This window comes from Cucumis sativus, chromosome 1 (assembly GCF_000004075.3).
Source record: "Cucumis sativus cultivar 9930 chromosome 1, Cucumber_9930_V3, whole genome shotgun sequence".
In the NCBI taxonomy this organism is placed as follows: Eukaryota; Viridiplantae; Streptophyta; class Magnoliopsida; order Cucurbitales; family Cucurbitaceae; genus Cucumis; species Cucumis sativus.
This window is the reverse complement of record NC_026655.2, coordinates 147,626-169,270: the sequence shown is the minus strand read 5'-3', so window position 1 is coordinate 169,270 and position 21,645 is coordinate 147,626. Positions and strand designations below refer to the sequence as shown.

Here is a 21,645-nt window from a genome sequence, read left to right as displayed (position 1 = left end):
TAATTGGTAAAGGAGGAAAAGGCAACATCTTCGTGGCGAAGAAAAGTAGAAATGAAAATTGACTTTTATAGGAACCTTTCAAAGAAGTATTTTATTTCAATTTAATTTTTGTTTTGCTGCTTTTTTCTGTCTGGAAAATTTAAAATAGATGAGGGAAGAAAAGGAAGGAAAACTTTGAAGGTGTATCTTACTTTGTGACCTGACTTTTGGGATTGAAAATGCATAATTCATTGTGAAAGAAAGGGAAGGGGGCTGTGTTTGATTTTCCTGCTCATTCACCAAAGTCCCACTCCCACTTAACAAGAGCTTTATGTGTCATCTTTCCACTCAACCAAAATTAGCCTCCCTTCTTCCTTAATTACGTTACAACACCCAATCCCACTCACATCTCCATATCTCCCAATAATCCAAAACCAAACCCAACCTCCGAAGAAAACTTACACTAAAAAAAACAACAACGAAAATGATAAAATTTGAGGCATAATAACATCCAATTCAGTAAATTTCAATTCAGACACTAAGTAGTAATGTTAAAAGAAAATAATAAATAAAAAGAAGAAGAAGAAGAAGAAGAAGAAACTATGGGTGGTAGTAGTAATTATTAAAGTAAAAGAATGGCGTCCCGTCGGCCACCATTTTGGTTATTAAAATGGAAGGGGGAAAGAAAAGTGTGCTTTATCTCTTTACTCACAATCTTAGTGTTTAGTGTTTTATATATACACACACACATATATATATATATACACGAAGAATAAGTAAGAAATAGGGAAATAGGAAATAGGAATGATGAGAGGATTGCCACCTGGATTTCGGTTTGAGCCAACAGAAGAAGAGCTTGTGTTTGAGTATCTAAAATGCAAGGTCTTCTCCTCAGCCTTGCCTGCTTCTATCATTCCAGAGATCAATGGCGTTTGGAGTTTGGATCCTTGGGATATTCCTGCTGCAGGTGAAATTAAGTTTATGATTTATGAATACATGAATTGGGATATATGTGTGTGTGTGTGTGGTTTTAATTAATTAAAATTAAAAGATGTATGTTATTGGAATTGGTTATTATAGGTGGTGGGGATGAAGAGAAATACTTATTCAGCAAGGAGGCAGAGGAACATAACAATAACAATAATGGAGAAGGAGGAGGAATAATTGGATGGAGTAAGAGTGGATACTGGAAGGCAAGAGGAAGGGAGAAGGAAATAGTAAGTAATGAGAATGGAGTGGCATTAATGGGTATGAAGAACACTCTGGATTTCTACACCAACAACATCAGGAAGATGAAGAAGACAGGTTGGGTGATGCATCAGTATCGTCTCATAATACCACATTCTCACTCTTCAACTAACAAATGGGTTCTTTGTCACATCCTTTCTCCTACTAATAAATTATTCAGTCATATTGTTCACCCCCACCGCCACCGCCGCCGCCTCCATTGTTCTATTTCTTCTACAAAGGATGTGAATGGGGATCATGAGGATGAGCATGATGAGCATGTGAATCACATCACTACTTCCACCGCCTTCTCCGACGACGAACATGATTCTGTTTCCTCCACCGCCTCATCCTCTTCCACATCCGCCACCTTCACCGATTTCACATCTACAGCTACTACTACTACATTCCACTTCTAGTTAATTATTCATTATTATGATCATTATTGTTCCCATCTTTCGTCGTCTCTTCTTATAACTATATCATATGCATGCTCATATATATATATTTATATATATATATCCTTCCCTTTTTTCCCATCTTTTCTTTTCTTTCTTCATTGCTACAACTACATAATCATAATCTTAACACTATATTATCATTCAACTCAATACACATCATTCATTATTACTACATGCATCTTCCACTATACAAATTTTAATCGTCCTTCTAAACTCAATATTATCAATACATATGTAATACCATACTCATTGATTAACTTCCAATATAGCAATATTTTAGTAGCAACTCTTTGAGATGCAGTGGAGTAGCTAAGCACCCAAATATATTTTTCTGTAATTAATATGGTTGGTTGAATAATATATGGATGGCTCAAATTTGGAGGAAAAAGGAAATTTGTCACACACTTGGTAAAATAAAACAAGGTTTAATTTCTCACTCTTTGCACACACTCTCTCCCTTATCGTTCGTAAGTGACTCTCTTCTCTCTCTGTTTCTTTCATGATCTCACTCCGTAGCTTACTCTATCTCTTTGGTCTTAGCTTTGCAATGCAAATTAAATAGCAGGAGAAAATAAGAAGAAGACGAGCGTAGTTGCTTAATTGTGTTGACTCAGTACTGGACCTAATGCATGGTCTTATCCAAGTTGGTCGCATCAAAAGATATGCAAAAGTGCTTAATCACGAAGCATCAAAATTCTATAATTTTAAAAATGCCTCTCATAATGGATCTTTTAATCAATTTTTTCATTAGTATAATTAATATACGACGTCATCTACAAATGTGACATTCCATCAAATTTTGTCACATGGGATGTGAGAGATGAAAGAAATATCCATAAAAATGGGTGCATCTTATTTTTACATTTCTATTATCCATTTTATAGTAAATTACATCTCAAACTCTGTGTTGCAATATTTATCCCTTTTTAACTTTGAACAATTATAAATAAATATGTAGTACCTTTTGCGGTTCTTGGACTTTCATTTACAACACATCATCAACAATAATATGATTAGTTGCATTTGTTGAATGTGTGTATAGAAATTATTTGATTTATGATAGATACCAAAATAGACTACTATACGTGTTTTACCATATACTTTAAATATTTTGTTATATTTTGTTATATTTGATCATATTTAAAAATAACTCATACATATATATATATAAAAGGATACAAGTAATTTATAAGAACAGATGTGGATAGTTGGAATTTTTGTTTGACATTAGAATGAGAGTTGGTGCTGAGAATAAGGATAAAAGCAGTAGGTTTAGGATAAAAATTAGTGGTAAATATTAGGCTATACTTATAATAAATAAATGAACTGTAAGGACAGGTGTGGACAGTTTGGAAATGTTGTATGGCATCTAATTTTGGGATATTGGAATTGAAAAAGGGGAAATGTTGTTGGAATTTCCAGACAGAATGAAAAGATAACAAACAAAGTATGTAGAAGGGAACAGGTCACAGGAGGAGAAATGGAAGAAGAGAGGTGGAGTTTCAAGCTTTTTAGGACTTATCAAGAGTTTCATACCTTCATTTTTAACTATTCTTAGTGCATCTAAATTTCTACCAATAGAACAGATTGTCACAATGCCACATCTCCTTTTCTTGTTTCCAAATCAGTTATGAATTCTCTCTTTCAAATTCTCTGTTTTTTCTCTGATCTTTTTCCATATCACATCCTTCAGTTTCTTTCTTGTTTTCGTCTGTGGGGTGCAACAAAGGCAAATGGGGTGTGGAAACTCCAAGCTTAATCCAGGAGGAGAGTTGGTTCCTCCAAGGATTCGCCCACTTCATGTACGAAATAAACTTTTGGAGTTGAGGAAACGTAAGAATGGAACCCATCTTAGAGATGGAGCATTGTCAAAAAAAGTGCTTCTGAAAGATGGAGAATCAGAAGAAGAGAACGCTATGCATGTCGATAACAGACATGAGTGTGGCAGCACAAAATGTTTGGCCTCACAACAACACACCAACAATAATAATGCAACCAAAGATGAGCATAATTCAGCTTCAACCATTCCTCCATCCAACAACAATGCTAGTGCAACAAAAACTGGTGAACAAAGCAACCACATCTTGGAGGAGGAGCCTCAACCACACATACAATTGAAAGCTACCCACCCTGATGACACTCCTGTTCTTGAACTTAAACAAGATAAAACCATGAATGAACATAAATGTATCCAAGAAGGAGATGAAAACAACAAGAAAGAAGGAGAAGATGGGAGGCCTGACAACGAAGAGAATCGAGGAAGCTTCATTTGTCCTGGATCTCCCAGTTTCAGACTTTATTTTGTTGAAGAAACACAAGACGACAAAGAAAAAGGTAAAAATGCAATAACAAAACAAAACTTTCAAGTTAAATTTCGAAATCTTCCTATATTATGACCAACACAGTAACATAGTACATTTTGTGCAGTTGAAATGAAAGATGCAAGTGGTATGGGAGATGTCTCACACAAGAAGTCGCCAAGTCGTGACAGCGTTGAGAGCACCACTAGTGCAAAATGTGACGAGGTCAGTCACCACATCCCCAACTTTAGAAGATTAGGTGTTATGGATATTTGATTTGATTTCACTTGAACAGGGCCAGGAGAACAAGGCAATAAAGAAAGGGAAAAAGGAAACGACTTTCAATAGAGTCGTCAGTAAAAAAAGACCAGTTAGCGTTGGTGTCAAGAATTTGTTGAATGTTAAATCTTGCTATCATTTGAGTTGTTCCGGCAATGACAGAGCCAATCTTCTAGCTAGAAAAGCCGAAGCTTAAGATTTTCCCAGCAATGGAAGGGACAGTTTGTACCCCTCCTATCTCCATCTCAAGGGGTTGGGGAATGGAGGTTTCATGCTGATTTTTTAGGCCATTAGTCCCTCAATGTGATCTAACTCATCATAAATAGCTACAATTTGTAGCTATAATGTAACGATTAATTAATTCGTTTAAATACCTTGTCATTCAACTACCATTTCTAACATTGTTATACATCAACTATATTCTCCTATTTAACCATTTTCATTACACCACAAATATTCACCGTAAAAAATACACACAAATTCTTCATTTTCTTAACTTCACAAAACTTCCACATAAAAACACAAGAAAATTAATAGGTGCAAAATTAAAAGTTCACCAAATTACTTGGATTGCTCACTGAAAGCAGAAGAGAGGAAGTCCTCATCCTCCTCCAAGATTTCCAGATTCTTGGATTTCAGTATGAAACTAACAGCTCCTTCATCAAAATTCAACACAAATGCCAACTTGATGAGCTCAGATAATGCACATATATAATCATTGTACTCCCAAAGAACACCTTCAGATATGACCTCAGAAAAATAGGTAGCATACTCGATCATCTCCTTATGTCCACCTGACATTACCATTTTCTGAGTGAACAGCTTTGAACTCTTCCTTTCCCAACGTATCAATTGGGTTGCTTTAGCGCTGATGACCTTCCCAGAAGTTAGTGATAAAACATAGTTTATCAGGACCGGTTCTCCAGTCTCAAGAACAGTAAGATTGAGGAGACATCGAACAATTTCAAGCCTCTTCGTGGCTTCAATTTTTTTATCAGGGTCTGCTAAGAAACCAAGAATGATCCGAATCAGTTCTTTTCCAATTGAAATGTCTATTGGATTCACTGGCTTGAGATTGATTCCATCAACTATTGCTGACTCCACCTTCTGAACAGACTCGGAGATATTTCGAACCCCAATCTTCTTGTAAACTTCCAACAACCTTGTCCGAGACAAGGAATTTGAGCTTGACTGAGGATACCATACAAAGATCGGAAGAGGAGACTTCCGTTCAAATAAATCCTTCAGTTGTAGATCATCGCCAATAAAAACATCGCGCTTATCAAACAAAGAAACTCCATCTGAGCCAGACATTGCAGGCACCTTGACAATGGCATCCCTAAAAGCTTGCTCAGTTTTTGAACCGAAGTGCTTGGTAACATATTTCCAGAACTTACAGCACTTGTCATGGGAAAGTCCATCATGATTGCTTTCCCAACTTTTCCATAGTTTGCAGTAATCGTCAGTAGAAGGATTGGATCTTACTTTAAAGGCTACGGAAAAGAACAAAATTAGATCTGGTTTATAGTATCTCTCAAGAACTATTAACTGCAAGCCAAAAAGATCCTCCTTGTCAAAAAGTACACATTTTTCCGGGTTGATCCACCGTCCGTTAGAATCTCCAACAGGCACCCAAATCCTTGCAGCAGCTTCAGTGTCTGGGTACCAATTGAATGCACTCAAATACGTATATATCCGTACCATAGTGGAGAACTGGTCCTGAGAGTTTAGAAAACGTGAAACTAGTTGACATCCATGTTCCAATTCAACTATAACCCCTATTTCTTTGAGCTCCCTTTTATACAGCTTGATGTCAAATGTGTAGAATTGTTCATCGATGAAAGGCCCATCAGTCGGCTTCAGATAAGAATTCCACTCACGAATGAAGAGCAAACTCTCTTTTGGAGACCTGTAACCTTTAGAGGTCTTCAACCATTTCCGAGATACCTTTCCAGAGAAATCGTCTGGTAGGGAAGGATTCTTCTCCAGCAAAGTTCGGATGCAGTTCAAAAGTGAATGGATATTTTTAGAAGTAATTTTACCAGGATCTTGGGGAAGATAAAGCCCGGCAGCAACCATATGAGCACCATCTTCAAAATTAGTAATAACTCCCATACTCTTCAACTCTTTTTTGTATTCATGAATTTGGCTTCCATAGTAGTTGTTACTATCATCGACAAAAGGTAGAAGAGTAATTGCAGATATGGATTCCCAACTTGGACCATACAATATGCAATCTTTAGGAGACCTATAATCACCGAGTCGAGTCCGCAACCACTTCAACTCCTGAATGTACTTCTTAAGATCTGAAGGTAACTTTTTGGTTGAATCTTTAAGCTGTTTGTAGCATGACAGAAACGATATTGCATTTTCCTCTGTTAGGGACTTCGCAGCCGCTCTTTGCCTGAACACTTCAGAAAATGCCTTGACTGCTTCTTCAAAATCAATCACCACTCCCATGTTTTTCAGCTCCCTCTTGAAAACCAAAATGCGGCTTCCATAAAAATCACAATCAACTACTGGAAAACCACTGAAAACCTGTAGAATGCAACCCCATGAAGGATCCGACAAGTAACATTCACCAGGAGATTTGTAGCCTTGATTTGTTTTGACGCATTTCACCCTTTTGAATGTCTGGACAAGAAAATCATCTGATTTGGGTTCCAACATAAAGGAAAGAATCAACAAAAATGCGTCGGCTCCAAGACAAGTTAATTGAGAAGATGGCTTCAAATTGTTCGCAACAAGTTGAGAAACTTTGTGGAAGTCAACCACCACACCAAGCAATTTAAGTTCTTCCCGGAACGAAATTATCTCATCGCCATAGTAGACCTGGTCTATAAAAGGGATGTTGCTCAGAAGTGAAGCCGTCAACCATACCTCAGAGTACAATACTGATCCAACTGGAGAAGTATAACCACGACATGTCTTGAGCCATCTCCCTTCTTTTATGCTTGCAATAAAGCCATCAACAGGAAATTTACCTTTCAAAAACCGGATGAATTTTAACATGCAAAAGACATTTTCTCTTGTCAAACTTGATAAAGTCGCCACTGACATGAGGTGATTCCCGATAAATTTTAAGACTTCATCATACTCAAACATAACACCAACAGTTTTCAGCTCCTGAGAATAGCCTTTTAACTCATTGCCATAGAATCTGTGATCAATCTGGGGGATGTCCACCAGGACTGACCCACTTTGCAAAACACTTGACCATGACGAGGAGATGTCAAAAGACTGAGATGGTGGCCTATAGCTAGAAGATCCGTTCAAAGTAGTTCTTAGCCAGCAACCTTCCTTTATGCATTTCAAAAACTTGGAAGGAATAGTGTGAAAGCTACGAATCCAACGCAATAGCAAAACCGCATTTTGGACGGTAAGCGGTGAAGAGAAAACAGAAATTTCTATATTAGGTGGAGAAATAGAAGGAATATCTGATGCACGAATATGGATCTTGAGAAAACGTATTAACTGTTCTACAGTCATCGTTTCACCTGAAAAATAGGCTGGGCAAACGTAAGCAGCTCCCAACTCCACATAACCACAATTTTGCCAAGGATTTGAATCAAGCAATTGTGCCCATTTGCTACCATCTGCTGGGATGAGAAGCCCCTTCCAAGTTTTTATAACACTACCGTATTTGTCTACCACTGGCATAGCACTAGACAGAGACTGAATCTCCTCATCAGTCAGATAACGCTTTGACGATGAGTGATATAGGAAGTGAAAATAAGTAATTATGTGTTCTGGGTTATTCCCAAGAGAATTGACAAGGAGCTTTGCAAATTGAAATATGGTGATGGTATCAACCTTAACCTGGTCCTGAAGCCATTGCAATAGCATGTCCTTATTCCTAGGACATGATTCGATAGATTTATGTGTGCTTTCGGGCATAAAAGAACATGTGGAAACAGATTTGAATTCCATGTTCGATCTACTAAGCCAAGACAGATGAGAGCCTTGATGAGCAAGGTACACCCTTCTTCCACCATTCTGCGTCGACGCATTTAAACTGCATAGGGAAACATTCCCATCAAGATTAACATATCTTATAAGTGGCACGTTCTTCATGCTTGAAACATGAAATCTTGAACTCCAATTTTCTGCCACAAATTGTAGGAGCTCTAAATAAAGATCATCTGACACACCCTCCACAATGGTGGTACCCTGCAGGCATTTTGCATACCATTCCTCGTCAACTAGTTTCACGTCAAGGAAACTGAGATCCTGATCGTATTCCTTCGAATCTAAGGAGTAACTTAAGACGTGCTTTCCATGGGATGATAGATTAAGCAAACTCACCCCTTGAGTGTGTGCCTTAATTAAGATATTCCAGAAGGCGGGCATAAGTCTACCCACTTCACGAGGTTTATGGAAGAACCTCTGTTTTAAAAATGAATGACTTGGAACAATATTTTGTTGGAGCAAGTTTTCCTTGATTAAGTCTCTCACCACATTCAACTTATCAAAGGAAGAAGAAATGGTGGGCAAGAAGTTGAACATAGGGGCCAAAGAAGACAAAGGAGCTCCATCCGTATTTTTCACCAATGAAACGAAAGCATTGACAAAAGCAGAGGGAACACAGTCGAGAATACCTTGATTCCATTCGTTATCAAGGAGAATAGTTTCTCTGGATGATGATAAAACAAAATCAGACTGAATTATAAAGGGAAAGTCGGTTATCATCTCCGTGGGAAGGAAAGCGTAGACTCCAGGGGACTTATCTCCTCCGTTTAGACGTTGTCCATTTGGAAAAGCTAATATGATAACCAATTCCCCCACTCCCATCCTCCGCTCCACTCTGTTTTCTGGCTTGACAGGAAACTTTTGCTTCCACATGTAATAGGAGCATTGGGTTCCTCCAACACTTTCCTCTGAAGAGAGATGGAGAGTGTAGGACTCAGCATCAATGTTCTTCCTCGAAACGAAGTTTGTCTCACTTGAAATGGAAATCGCATTTACAGTACTGGATTTGGGATCCTCATTGACTTCCCTCACCGAAAGTTGCTTAATTTTGGAAAGAAACAGTAACACTTCTGGGTGAATGTTTGAAAGTTGCTGCTTCACAGGTTTGATCTTATCAGCCTTCAACGGTAAAACTATAGTGGTAGTTGGGAGTATAGATTGCGGGCCGTAAATTTCCTTGATGTTAGAGAGAATTCGGTTCTCTTCAACCCACTCAGGAACAACAAACCCAACCCCACAATGTGGACAAGGCTGTTCATTGAACCGTATCTGATATCCATTGCTGAATATGTATGGCTGGGAAGTAATCAGAAAAACACTTTTGAATCCAATTCCTGCACACAAAACCAACGAACTACAATTAATTTCGAAGAATTAGAAGCACAAATGTGTTAACATCTCAAATTCGTGAACTTCAGGGGAGTTGTAAATTGTTAACACGCCAAACAGGTTTAGCTTAGTAACATTGACACATTGAAATATTGGAACTGATGAAGATATTGAGATCAGAGCTTTATATAGATACGAGTAGATAATCAAATAATGAAAGAATTTATATAAATAAAAATCATTTTTTCTGTTAAATTTCATGTTCTACAAGGAACATTTCCTATAGAGAAAACATCAAATTTCAGGTTTGTGGCCGATAGGTTCTAGTATAAAAGGTAATTACAAGTTGCTTAAACTCCTAATAGTCTAATTCTGTACATAAACTTCAGGAAATGTCTAATAAGTAGAAATGTTCATGGAATTGAGATACATTTTTGGACCAAATCAAATTATTGAACTGCTATATTTCTTAAACCTAACAAAACCTATTGAATAATAAGCCAACCAAATACAAACCACGAATCCATTGGGTTTGAGTTCTTTTTAAGTCATTCATTTATTTATTTGAGGAAAAGCAAAATGTTGGTATCTAAAAACTTAAAAACTATACCGAAACGTAGGTTTCATTTATATTCATAGTCTTCCAAACAAATTTCAAAATTAAAGGACATGAAAAATAAAAATAAATAAAAACAAGGAAATTTTTCAAAATAGCAAATTTTACAAATATATACACATATGGTATACAATAGAATCCAAAATTTGTAAATATACCATCTGAATTTTTTTTTGTTATATTTTAGATATTGTTAGTCAAATATATTGGAACTAGTGCTAATTTGTAAAAAGTAAATCCAAGCCAAGACTAAAAGTAAAAAATATATATAATTAATATTTGAAATGTTAACAAGTTTATAACCCAAAAAGGTAAACTTGTTAAGATTTGTATGTATTATTTGTTTTTTTGTTTTTTTCTTCAATGGAAAGTTAGTCATTGGGGTTGAAACAATATTGAAGCAAAGCATATAATATAATAATATGGAATAGTATAGAATATAGGGTGTGGCGGGGAGGTATGTACCTTTCTCGCCAATATAACCGCGTTCCCTGTTATTCTTTTTTGTGGAGCGACCAACGCTGCAAATGGAGTCAATGTTTTTAAAAGAGAAACCAATCTCGTTGTTGAAAATCAAAAGTGTGGTAGCAGCTCCAGTTCCAGTGACGTCTCTAGATGTTATGATGAACTCTAACGACGGCTTTACGGAGGTAGAATACTCGTTGTCTTCGGCATTCTGAACGAAATGTATATATATAATCAGATCCAAATACTGAATTAATAACGACCATGGAAATGAATTATTATTTGTAGGTACCTGAATAAGCTCCATGAGAAAGTGAACATCCTTGGTGTAAAGCTCCGCAGAAAGGTTCCTTACAGCCTGATGGAGATCCTCAGTTAAGGGATTTGGAGGTCCTCCTATTGAAAACTTGCTTCGCCTTATGTCTTCAATGTGCTGTTTAGGGGAATCCATCTCGATAATCTCTATTATCTCAATCTTAGTAATGCAACACAGAGCAGAAAAGAAGAACGACTACTGCTACTTATAAAAGTAAAGAAAGCATGTTATGGAAAACTTCGTCGCCAAGTTTTTTTCATTTTAAAATAAATCGTACGGGTTGACGCCGATTGGGCCCACGAGTTGGGAACTAGCGGGAAGAAGAGGAATCGCCAAATGGTTATAGTCTAATTAGAAACTGTATCATACTTAACTTCCAATTAAATATATTTAGTTAATAAAGCACCGAGATTTGGGTTAAAAAATTCAAATGTTATGCAATATTTTCCAATTTTAAAAATCCGCAACAAAATATTAAAATAACTGTTAAATTATTTAGAAATTGATACTATAATTTATGTGAAACAGAAATTCGGTAAAGATTTAAAAGAATTAGGTTAGAATTTGTTAAAATATTTAGTAAAGACAATTGAATTTGGAAAAATTTTGGAGAGATAAGATTTAACATAAAATTTAAAGATATTACATAAAAAAAATTAGCAAGTCTCGATAGCTAATATGGCTAGATATCCATCTCATCCGAAATGGACTGAAAAAAAAAGGATTTGAACTACTCGTAAAAAAACGTGCAAGCTTTTTAGGGTGAAACCTGATCTGCACTATTTCTAACAATTTTCTCCACAATTGCCCTGTGTTATTGTGAAGAATATAGTGACATAACATGGTAGGAATTTCACAATTTTCTTACTCTTCCACTAAAATGAACATTTTACCCCTATAGATTCATGTATTTAGCAACATTTAAGTGTAATAATTAATCGATTTCTCAAGAACTAAGATAAGATTTAAAGGAAAATAACAAAGTTAGGTGCAAAGAGACTCGTTAATTATAGTTAGAGGAGAGACTTGAGTTCCACCATGGAAGCTTCATTCTAAATAAATAATGAAATCAGCCCGTGTAAAGAAGAAAATCACCCCAAAAATTCAAAATTGATCATTTGTTCAATAACAAAATGAGAAATTTTGTGATTTCAGGTTCAGCCTTTTTAATAATTATATATATCACAAAATATCAAATCTCCATTCTCCATTGTACATCATCATCATCACGCCCCCACCCTGAACGCGCGCCCTCTGTGTGCCGAGTGTGAATATGTCTTGGACAAACCAACGTTGCGAAGTGAATTCAAAAAATTGGTTTCTTTCCACTCCATTCGTATATTTCCATATTCATTCGTACGTACCATTCATTTTAAGTTTTTTCTTAACAATATTTTGTCTACACCGTTCCAGAAGGATATAACTATTTCAAAGATCAATTGAAATACTATAGATCAATTTCTGTGTTTTCTTAATTCAACAAAAGGATGATTGAAACTTTGAACATCTACTTCAAGAAGAAAACTGTCCGAGGTTACTCAAACTACACTACATTGCGACGGAAGAACAGTTCTCAGTACTATCTAGATGTGTAATTTTCCTGAAAATGGAAGATAATTAACCCAAAAGAAACCCATTACTGCTGAATGTCTCATTCAAAACACGTTCAATAATGTCAATCTTCATAGCGGGAAGAAAACAGTAATTGAGGAAAACGTATCGCTATCTTTTTTTCTTCAGTGATAATATCTTCTGTATTGAAGTTTTGGGGGCAAGTATCATCCATGTACTTTTTCAAATTAAGAAAATAAATTATGAACTAAAATAATTGATGCAAATCAAAACTCAGCATAAGACCAGAATTTGAAGCCATATCAGTGAAGAGAAATGATAGGGAGAATTGATGGGGGCAGGTTAAGAAGACCCTCCACATTAAAAATGAGAACATAGCACCTACAAACACAAATTATTTTTTTTTTTTTTTTTTTTTTTTTAAAAAAAAAGGGGCTATATACTATAGATACGACCCTTTGGATCAATATATACTCCTATGTTCGGCGGGTGGCAAAGGAGTGAGACTCTAGCCGGAGCAGAGTTTTTCCAAAGCCAAATTTTCATCCCAACCCACAGCTTCCAAACTGCTCCTTACTTGAGCCTCGGGGAATCCCATCTCCATGAGTTTCTGAACCTGCACCATTTCCTTCACATCAATCTTCAGTTGACACACAAACCACACACGCATGCTTTCATTCCAACTACTCCTCAAACTCAAAACTATATATGATTTATCATTCACACAACATGCAAAACCAAAGTTAAGGCTTTAACCTTTTCTTCCACCCCAAGAGATGACGTCTTGGCAAAAGTTTCTGTCCAATATCGAGCTGTGCCAGCAAAAGTCTGGTAGTCTCTAAGATACTGCAGCAATACATATTGTTAAAAAAAATTGATACAATTTAAAGTTGACATCCTCAATACCAATATCCAAAGACAAAAAGAACGAACATCCATGCATTCAAGATAGAGCTGACAATACCTGTTGTGCCACGACAGCATCTTGAGGATCATCAGGCTGAGGAGCAGACAGCAGTGCCTGCACAGAGAGCAGGGCTGTCTTCAACGTAAGTGCTGGGCTCCACTGATCCTTCAAAATGTCCAGGCAAATTGCACCACTTTGACTACTAATATTAGGGTGCCTTCAAAACATAATAGACCAAACTCCATAGTTACACATAACCTTGTTCACATATGTTGAACTAAGCCAATACCATGAAGTTCCCTTACGGTTAAAATTTATATATATATGTTATTTGATTCCATCAAAATATACATACATATAAGCATTGTAAACACACATGCTCTCTGAAAAGTAACTCCATCCACTAAACATGAAAGCACTTAATGCATACATAAGAGATATCAAGATTGACTGCTCAGCAAATGTAAATAAGAAAGGAGGTGGTCCTTACCAGACTTTTGTAGCAAACTGCATTTTGGGAGGCTCAAATGGATACCCATCTGCAAGGGAAAAAGAAAAAAACCATGTCTAAGATACATGCTAAGGGTTAGATAAGGCAGTGTTTTGAAACTGTGCTTGGCATGTGGAACTTCAGCAAGTTTCCCACGGTCTTTATATTGATATCTCATTGGTTTACTCAGTCTAAAAAGCTAACTACTCATTATTCACAAAGGCCATGGCTCAAGTTTTGTTGCCCTATTAGTACATGTGGATGATATACTACTCAGTGAACCATCACCCCATGAAATTGCTCCAGTCAAAAGTTTCTAGCGCTCTCATTTTCTTCTTAAAGATTTGGGTGATGCTCGATCTTTCTTTAAGCTTGGAGTTGTCAAGATCTTCACAAGGATTATCCCTATCTCAACGAAAATGGTGCTTGCAGATGGTAGAAGATTCTGATTTTTTGCCTCTAAACCAGTAAGTTGTCCCAATCTAAAATTGACTGCTCAATCGGGTACTCTGTTTCTTCAGAGGACCTTCTCATTACTAGCAATTAGCTGGTCAATTGTTTATATTTTCTGAAATTGCTTCAGTCAAAAGTTTCTAGTGCTCTCATTTTCTTCTTAAAGATTTTGGTGATGCTCGATCTTTCTTTAAGATTGGAATTGTCAAGATCTTCACAAGGATTATCCCTATCTCAACGAAAATGGTGCTTGCAGATGGTAGAAGATTCTGATTTTTTGCCTCTAAACCAGTAAATTGTCCCAATCTAAAATTGACTGCTCAATCGGGAACTCTGTTTCTTCAGAGGACTCTTCTCATTACTAGCAATTAGCTGGTCAATTGTTTATATTTTCAGACATCTCGACCAAACATTGCTTTTGCAGTCAATTAACTAAGTCAATTCATTTCCAAGCCTTATACAGATCATTTGATGCCTACTCATCACCTTTTTTGGTACCCAAACTGAACTACTGGGCGAGGAATCCTCATTAAACCAACAACCAAATTTTGGTTAAAAGCGTTTGTTGACTCTGATTGGAGATCATGTACTGATACTCAAAGATCTATCACTGGTTTTTGCATCTTTTTAGGCAATACAATGGTTGCATGGGAAATACAAAAATGAGCTACTATTTTGCACTCTTCTGATGAAGCTGAATACCGAGCATTGGCAAGTTTTCCCATAAGCTAACATGAATTGGTAGTCTATTTTCCAATTTGAAGGTCTCTCTTTTAGCTCCAGCTTTGGTGTATTGTGATAATCAAGTTGTGATAGTCATTGCTTCCAATCCAACGTTTCATGTACGAACAAACCATATCAAAATTGATTGCTACATTGTTCAGAACATGATTTTACGTGGTTCTTTGAAGCTTTTACCGGTTAAATCTTCATCTCAACTCACTGACATTTTCACCATGGCTATGTCGTCCCTGTTCTTCAAGGTTTTCGGTCAAGATGAGAGTTTTTAATCTCCATAGTCCATCGAGGATATTACGATAATAAATGTAATTTGTCAATTGACTTTATTTCTGCTACAATTGTTATTTGATTGCTAATTCAGAGCTGTAAGCTTTCTGTGGCATTCAGTTAACGCATTATATTACTTAAAGAGGAATTTCCTTCGCCATCAATATATGGAAATATGGTAAATATATGTTATTGATACTCAGGGAACATGATAAGATGCTTGGAAGAGACATGGACAAGTTACAATCTTTTACCATAAAATTTCAACAGAGCAAGGAAAGGTTCTTTCCACAAAGCTCTTATTGGGAAATGGTTTTGTTCATGCCGCAAATGGGTAACAAGATTGTTGAATAAACAAGTTCAATAAAACTTAAAAAAGCTCTCAATCATTAATTGGGAGTTAAAAAAATAATGCTCAAGGGCTTGGGTTTTACTTTAGTTTTTGACAAAACAAAAGTTGAGAAAGGATAGGAGAAACTTCAAAGAAAAAAAAAAAAAAAAACCTTCTAAAACTAGCGTGGACTGTTAACACTTCAAAAGATGTCATGTCATGAAATTGTGTAAGGAAATTTCAAACGCAAATCCCCGACTCATCGAATCATAGATCGTGTAGCCCTAATGGCTGAAGATAAGAAGGCAGATATATTAATGATGAGGTAGAAGAAGAGTAAGGAGCAATAGGAGGGGACCTGGTAATGTAATGTCAATTTGGAAAATGCCACCTTCGTACGGAGTAGAGATAGGACCAGGAATGGTGCCGAGCAAATGGGAAAGACTATCGGATTTGGGGGTGACTCTAATACCAGAAGCCTCAATGTCTTTAGTGCATTCTTGGAGCTCCTTTTGCACCCGAGCGAAGTCTATCATCTTCGTGGATGGTGAGTGAGTGATGATGATCGGACAAATGGGAAGAAGAGAAGGAACCCTAAAAGTGTGTGTGATGAAGGAAGACGAATCCAAAGGAAAACTTTGGCCAAGGTTGGAGATTGGAGAAGCGAAAACCCTTTCGCTTTCACTCTCTCCTTTCTTTCTTTCTTTCTTTCCGTCTCACAGAATTATGCCATCCCTACCGACCCCACTACCACTCTCTCTCTCTCTCTTCCAATTCTCTCTACATTTATTATTGGGTCTTAATTGAAGAGATTGTTAGTAGAAAATATGTAACAAATATTAAAATACTATAATCATCCTATATCTTAGTAGTTGGGATTTGGGAACACAAGGGAGCCCTAATCACAGAAGTGTGCTATTAGTTAGGCCCAAACACTCCCTCAAGTTTTGTAAATAGAGAAATTGGAACGGATCAAATAATAAATAATAATTAAGGATATAGCAACATTTTAAAAAAATTATAAATATAACAAAACTATCACGAATAGTTTTCAGATGGTATATCAGTGATAGATTAATATTTGCAATATGGTCTATCAATGATAAACTTATAGCATTGATAGAATTTGACAAATTTTACTACATTTACAATTTTTTTAAAATTGTGCTATATACTTAATTAATTTGAATGAATTTGATTGCTAAATTTGTAATTATCCCTTGTAAATATTACACCAATCAAATTCTTTTTTGAATAGTTGCAAATTTAACAATTAAATTCAAAATAATTAACTATATAGCAACATTTTAAAAAAATTGCAAATATAACAAAATTTATCAAATTCTAATAGAGTTTATTACTGATAGACCATGTTGTAAAAATTAGTCTATCACCGATAGATCATACGAGTCTATCAGCGATAGTTTTGCTATATTTGCAAATTTTTTTAAATGTTATTATATCCTTAAATATTATTTCTCAAATGGTCATCAATTATAATTATCCTTCTTTTTTCATAGATGTAAAAATCAAATCTAATGCTTCATTTCTATTATTATTTTTTATTTTTCTTTTTGACTAGTTTAATATTTTATCTTTCTTTTTTTAAGTGTTTATTTTTGTTTTCCAATAGAATGTTGTTTATTGAAATCGAGTTTTCTAAAACGTTGTTTTTTTAAATGATATAGTTGGAGTTTATATATTTCTAGTTGCAAAATTGATTTTATTGTAAGTCTACGAACTTCTGTAGGAGAAGAGAAGGGAAGGGAATGGCCAAGAGCATAAGCGGAAGGTAGAGCGAAGGCGTTGTGATGGATGAACATAGAAAAAAGAAACAGACGTGCATCCAAAATATAAAAGGAAAAAAGAAACAGACGTGCATCCAAAATATAAAAGAAACTGATTTAAATTGATTGGAGGGTTTCAAGAAGTCCTTGACAAAACACTTGCATGTCCAGAACTTTGATCACTTGACAGTTAGCAATGTAACATAGAGTAGCAACACAAACGTGTCTAAAATTACCCTAAATTTCTCAAAATAGATTAAAATTTCAAATTATTTACCGAAGTTTGGAAGTTTGATTTTTACATTTTAAAGTTTGAAAGGACACTTTGTTAAAATATTATACTCAAATCTATATTTGGGTTAAAAAAAAAAAAAGGAAGATACCTAAAGATCCAAAACACCATAGGGTCTCATACTTGTTTTCTTAGGTTGGAATGTCATATATATTGGGAATTTTGAACATATACTATACTCCCTATCTATCCATCATCCTCGAGGGTCATGTGATGTGTTTTTTGATATTTAATTAAATAGATTATGAACTTAATTAATTAGGCATGGGATTAGTAATTGGTGAAAGCCTAATTCGTATATGTCATTTGCTACTTCCCAACTTTCATGGCCTAAATTTGGAAACCAATAATTTCATGGTTATCAATGCCCATGTTATGTTGCTGCCTAAACGTGACTAAGTAGCCAACAAATTATAGGTACATTTGAAAATTGAAATTGCAATGTTACTTTCAATACTGATTTAGGGTTTTTTTCATCTTCCTTCCAGCTGTCGCACGTACATTTTTTCTCATATTTCCACGATCTTATTCTTCCTGGCATTTTCTTCTTCTTCTCCAACGTTCACATGATTTTTATCATCTTCCCGTACACATCCTACTTTTACAACATCTTCTTCTCGGGCACATTTCTTCGGATACTTCTCCAATACTGAAGGTTGAAGCCTTCACCAACTAAGAGGGTGAGAGTGACACCGACCAAAATGGGGGAGAGCGGCACCGACAAGAGAAGAGTAAAAATTAGCAACAACAATGAAACTAATGAGGGTGATACTAACCAAGCAAGAGTGAGACTTAAACATGCGAGACTGAGAAAGATCGAGTGAGACATATAATGAGACAAGAGAGAGTGTGAGATGAGACACCTTTTCTACATGCGCACTAATGTATTTTGGCAATTCTACACGAATTTGCACATCAACAATTGGTTATTCTTTCAAGATGGGTCCTTCTACAATTTTTTCTCCAAATTTTTTGACATTCATCCAGAAAATTCCTACATTTGTAATATCAACACTTAAGTTAAATTGGTTGATTTTCTACTCACATATTATCAAAAAAAAAAAAAAAAAGAAATTGAGACATAATAGAAATTCATCCCTTAAAAAATTAGAAATTTACATATTGTATTGGACTAATTATTCTTTAGGACGTATTTTGTTTTTATAGGTAATTGACATAGTTTTTGATTCATTATGATTTCCATGATTAATTGTGATATTAAAGAAAAATTATTCTATTCATTTTGGGGAAAAAGTTTATTCTATGTCTTAGCTAGGAATGTTTTCTTTCTTTCTTCTTTTTTTTTAAAAAAATTCGATTTAAATGCTTGTTGCTTACTTATTCGAATTAAATGCTCCTGATTTTAATTACCGTCTTGTTTAACTTTTTCTTAGAGTATGTTTGGCATGAGAAGGGAATTTGCAAATTTGCAAATTTTGTATCGGTAACTTCAACTCTCTACTCTCCAATTTCTTAGCCCAAAGACCCTTTATCATTTTCTCGAGGTTTTATTTTTTGAAAAACTATGTGGTATGATTTTTATTTATTTTTAATAATTGGTCAATGTCAATTAAATTAGTTCATTACCATATGTTTTTGTTGATGATGGCAATTAATGAAATTAAGTAACATTGATGGGTTAGGCGAATGTTGGTGGAATAAAAAGCATGTAGAAAATTGGGCATATTTCACTTTTTATTTACTATTATTAGACATCTTGTGTATAACATATCCTAATCTTATTTATTTGAAAGATTTAGGAATTGTCTCATTAACGTTAGCTATTAGATACATTATAGAATCATGCCCAATTCCCCGTAAACAACCCATCAACAGTGTCTATGGGACGATATATTTGTATTGGGTACAATAAGACTATGAGATGGGTCTCACTCCGGAGCATATATGTCGTTAATATTTGATATGGTTGTAAAGAATAATTTATTGATTGGAGAAAAGAAAAGGAAGAAAAGAATAAGTAATTAAGTGTGAACGTGTGCGGAAAATGAGGATGATTGGGGGCATGTGATCCAAGTCGAGAGTCGCAGACTGCAGTTGCTAACCAAAAATATGAACGTGGAAGCAGTTGGGGTATGGTATTCCACTATATTCCCATATGCATCCAAATACCCTTCACTTTTCTTGCATGCACTATTAATACCCCTCCCTCTCATCTCCCTCTTTTCATTCCCAAATATTGTACTCTTCTTCATCTTCATCTAATAATTAACAATTCTATTTCTAATTCATCCCATCACATGGCCAATGGCAATGGCAATGGCAATGGCAATGATATGGATTTGGAGCCCAAGTCTGGTTCTGACGATCATGATCATGATCACCCCACGGCCATCACCAACCTCCATCTTTGTTATTCCCAGATTATCCTCAGAGTTTTGGCAATTGCCTCCACACTGGCTGCTACCTGGATCATCCTCACCGCCAAGCAATCCGTTCTCATTTTTGGTATCCCTTTTGACGCTCGATACAACGACTCCTCTGCTTTCCAGTTCTTTGCTTTTGCTAACGCTATTGCATCTGCCTTCTGTTTTCTCTCCCTCTGCTTTCTAATTTTCTTATCAACTCGTCCAAGCAGCAACACTAGTACCCCGCTCAATTTCTACATATTTTTCTTCTTTCGTCTCCATGACTTGTTGATGATGGGATTGGTGCTCAGCGGTTGCTCTGCTGCCACCGCCATCGGCTTCGTCGGCAAGTACGGCAACACCCACACGGGCTGGTCCCCCATCTGTAACCATTTTCCCTCCTTTTGTAATCGCGTTACTGCTTCCATTGCCATTTCTTATTTCTCTGTCATTTGCCTTCTCATACTCACCACCCTTTCTCTCCATACCCACCACTAGTCTTACCTCTACTCATGTTCTGTCGTTCTCTCTGTATTTGTCCTTTAATTTACCTTCTGTTTCGCAGCTGCACACTACTAGTACTGACCTTTTGGTTTCCTCTTGATCGTATAATATATAATGTATCAGAGAGGTCCATTGGCTGGCTTTAATATCAAAATTATGTGTATTTCATCCCAAACATGCTTTAAGTTCCCTACGATGGGTTGACAGTAATCAAACAAACTTGGAACTTAATTATTGCACACATTTCCTACTCAACCAAACAGCAACCATGCATGAGGCTTTGAACAAAAGAACACACAATTGTCTAACAACGATCAAGTCTCCATTATTTAAATTAATTCACCACACCAACTGAGGTTTAATTTTTCTTTGGAGATATGCCCGTTAAAGCTGCATGACATTTTTTTATGGCTCTCCTTATTTGGCTGGATTTGTTCAAAGATGCTAAATTGACCGCTAAGAGTGATGCATCATCGTGCATGATGCATCCCTTTCCCATATCACAAACAGTAACAAATAGATAGCAAAATTTTACTCGGAACAAATTTGGGATGTGGTTGCCTCGGCACTCAAATATTTTATTATAATATATTCAAATAAAAAAATTATTGTAAATAACAATACTGTCCAAAATATAGTAAAATTTTATATTTTACTCATGATACACTCTACTAAACTTCTATCGATATTCTAAATTAGTGATTATATGTAAATAATGTGATGGTTCGTTCAAACATATCTACACGACGTTTCATAACAACATTCAAAATCACTCAATAACACACAATTTTAACATATAACCATTTTAATTTGAATAGTTATCTTAACATTAGATTGTGACGTTTTAAGATTTACGATCTAAATTACATTGCATGCATAAACTTAAAATAATACATTCATACGTATATATGTGTTTTATTTAGTTCATCATATCCATACTCTTGATAACACATATGTACACAAAACAACATCTAATAATTATTTATCACAAGTA

General features: G+C 35.6%; 4 protein-coding genes across 5 annotated transcripts; 2 read left to right on the top strand and 2 right to left on the bottom strand.

The window, feature by feature from the left end:
* The first annotated feature begins 195 nt into the window (after window positions 1–195).
* LOC105434663 (NAC domain-containing protein 83) lies at window positions 196–4,797 on the top strand. 2 transcript variants are annotated; one of them, XM_011651518.2, is made up of 4 exons: window positions 196–946; window positions 1,060–4,001; window positions 4,095–4,192; window positions 4,263–4,797. In XM_011651518.2, the coding sequence occupies exons 2-4, from the start codon at window positions 3,401–3,403 to the stop codon at window positions 4,440–4,442; spliced, it is 879 nt and encodes a 292-aa protein (XP_011649820.1). In that variant the 5' UTR covers window positions 196–946; window positions 1,060–3,400; the 3' UTR covers window positions 4,443–4,797. The 2 variants fall into 2 exon arrangements, with proteins under 2 accessions (XP_011649820.1, XP_004138030.1); XM_004137982.3 differs by lacking the exons at window positions 4,095–4,192; window positions 4,263–4,797 and having other exon boundaries at window positions 617–946; window positions 1,060–1,812.
* On the bottom strand, window positions 4,667–11,208 carry LOC101220895 (hypothetical protein). The gene is made up of 3 exons (XM_011651448.2): window positions 10,918–11,208; window positions 10,626–10,836; window positions 4,667–9,549 (listed from the first exon to the last, which is right to left on the bottom strand). The coding sequence occupies exons 1-3, from the start codon at window positions 11,074–11,076 to the stop codon at window positions 4,808–4,810; spliced, it is 5,112 nt and encodes a 1,703-aa protein (XP_011649750.1). The 5' UTR covers window positions 11,077–11,208; the 3' UTR covers window positions 4,667–4,807.
* Window positions 11,209–12,740: 1,532 nt separating this feature from the next.
* On the bottom strand, window positions 12,741–16,496 carry LOC101209270 (ubiquitin-conjugating enzyme E2 27). Its single transcript, XM_004137981.3, has 5 exons — window positions 16,061–16,496; window positions 13,911–13,959; window positions 13,478–13,637; window positions 13,270–13,359; window positions 12,741–13,129 (listed from the first exon to the last, which is right to left on the bottom strand). Exons 1-5 carry the CDS (start codon window positions 16,236–16,238, stop codon window positions 13,022–13,024), a joined length of 585 nt encoding a protein of 194 aa, XP_004138029.1. The 5' UTR covers window positions 16,239–16,496; the 3' UTR covers window positions 12,741–13,021.
* A 3,543-nt stretch (window positions 16,497–20,039) lies between these two features.
* Window positions 20,040–20,645, top strand: LOC101220659 (CASP-like protein 1F2). The gene has a single exon (XM_004138199.3). The coding sequence runs from the start codon at window positions 20,040–20,042 to the stop codon at window positions 20,643–20,645; it is 606 nt and encodes a 201-aa protein (XP_004138247.1).
* The last annotated feature ends 1,000 nt before the right edge of the window (window positions 20,646–21,645 follow it).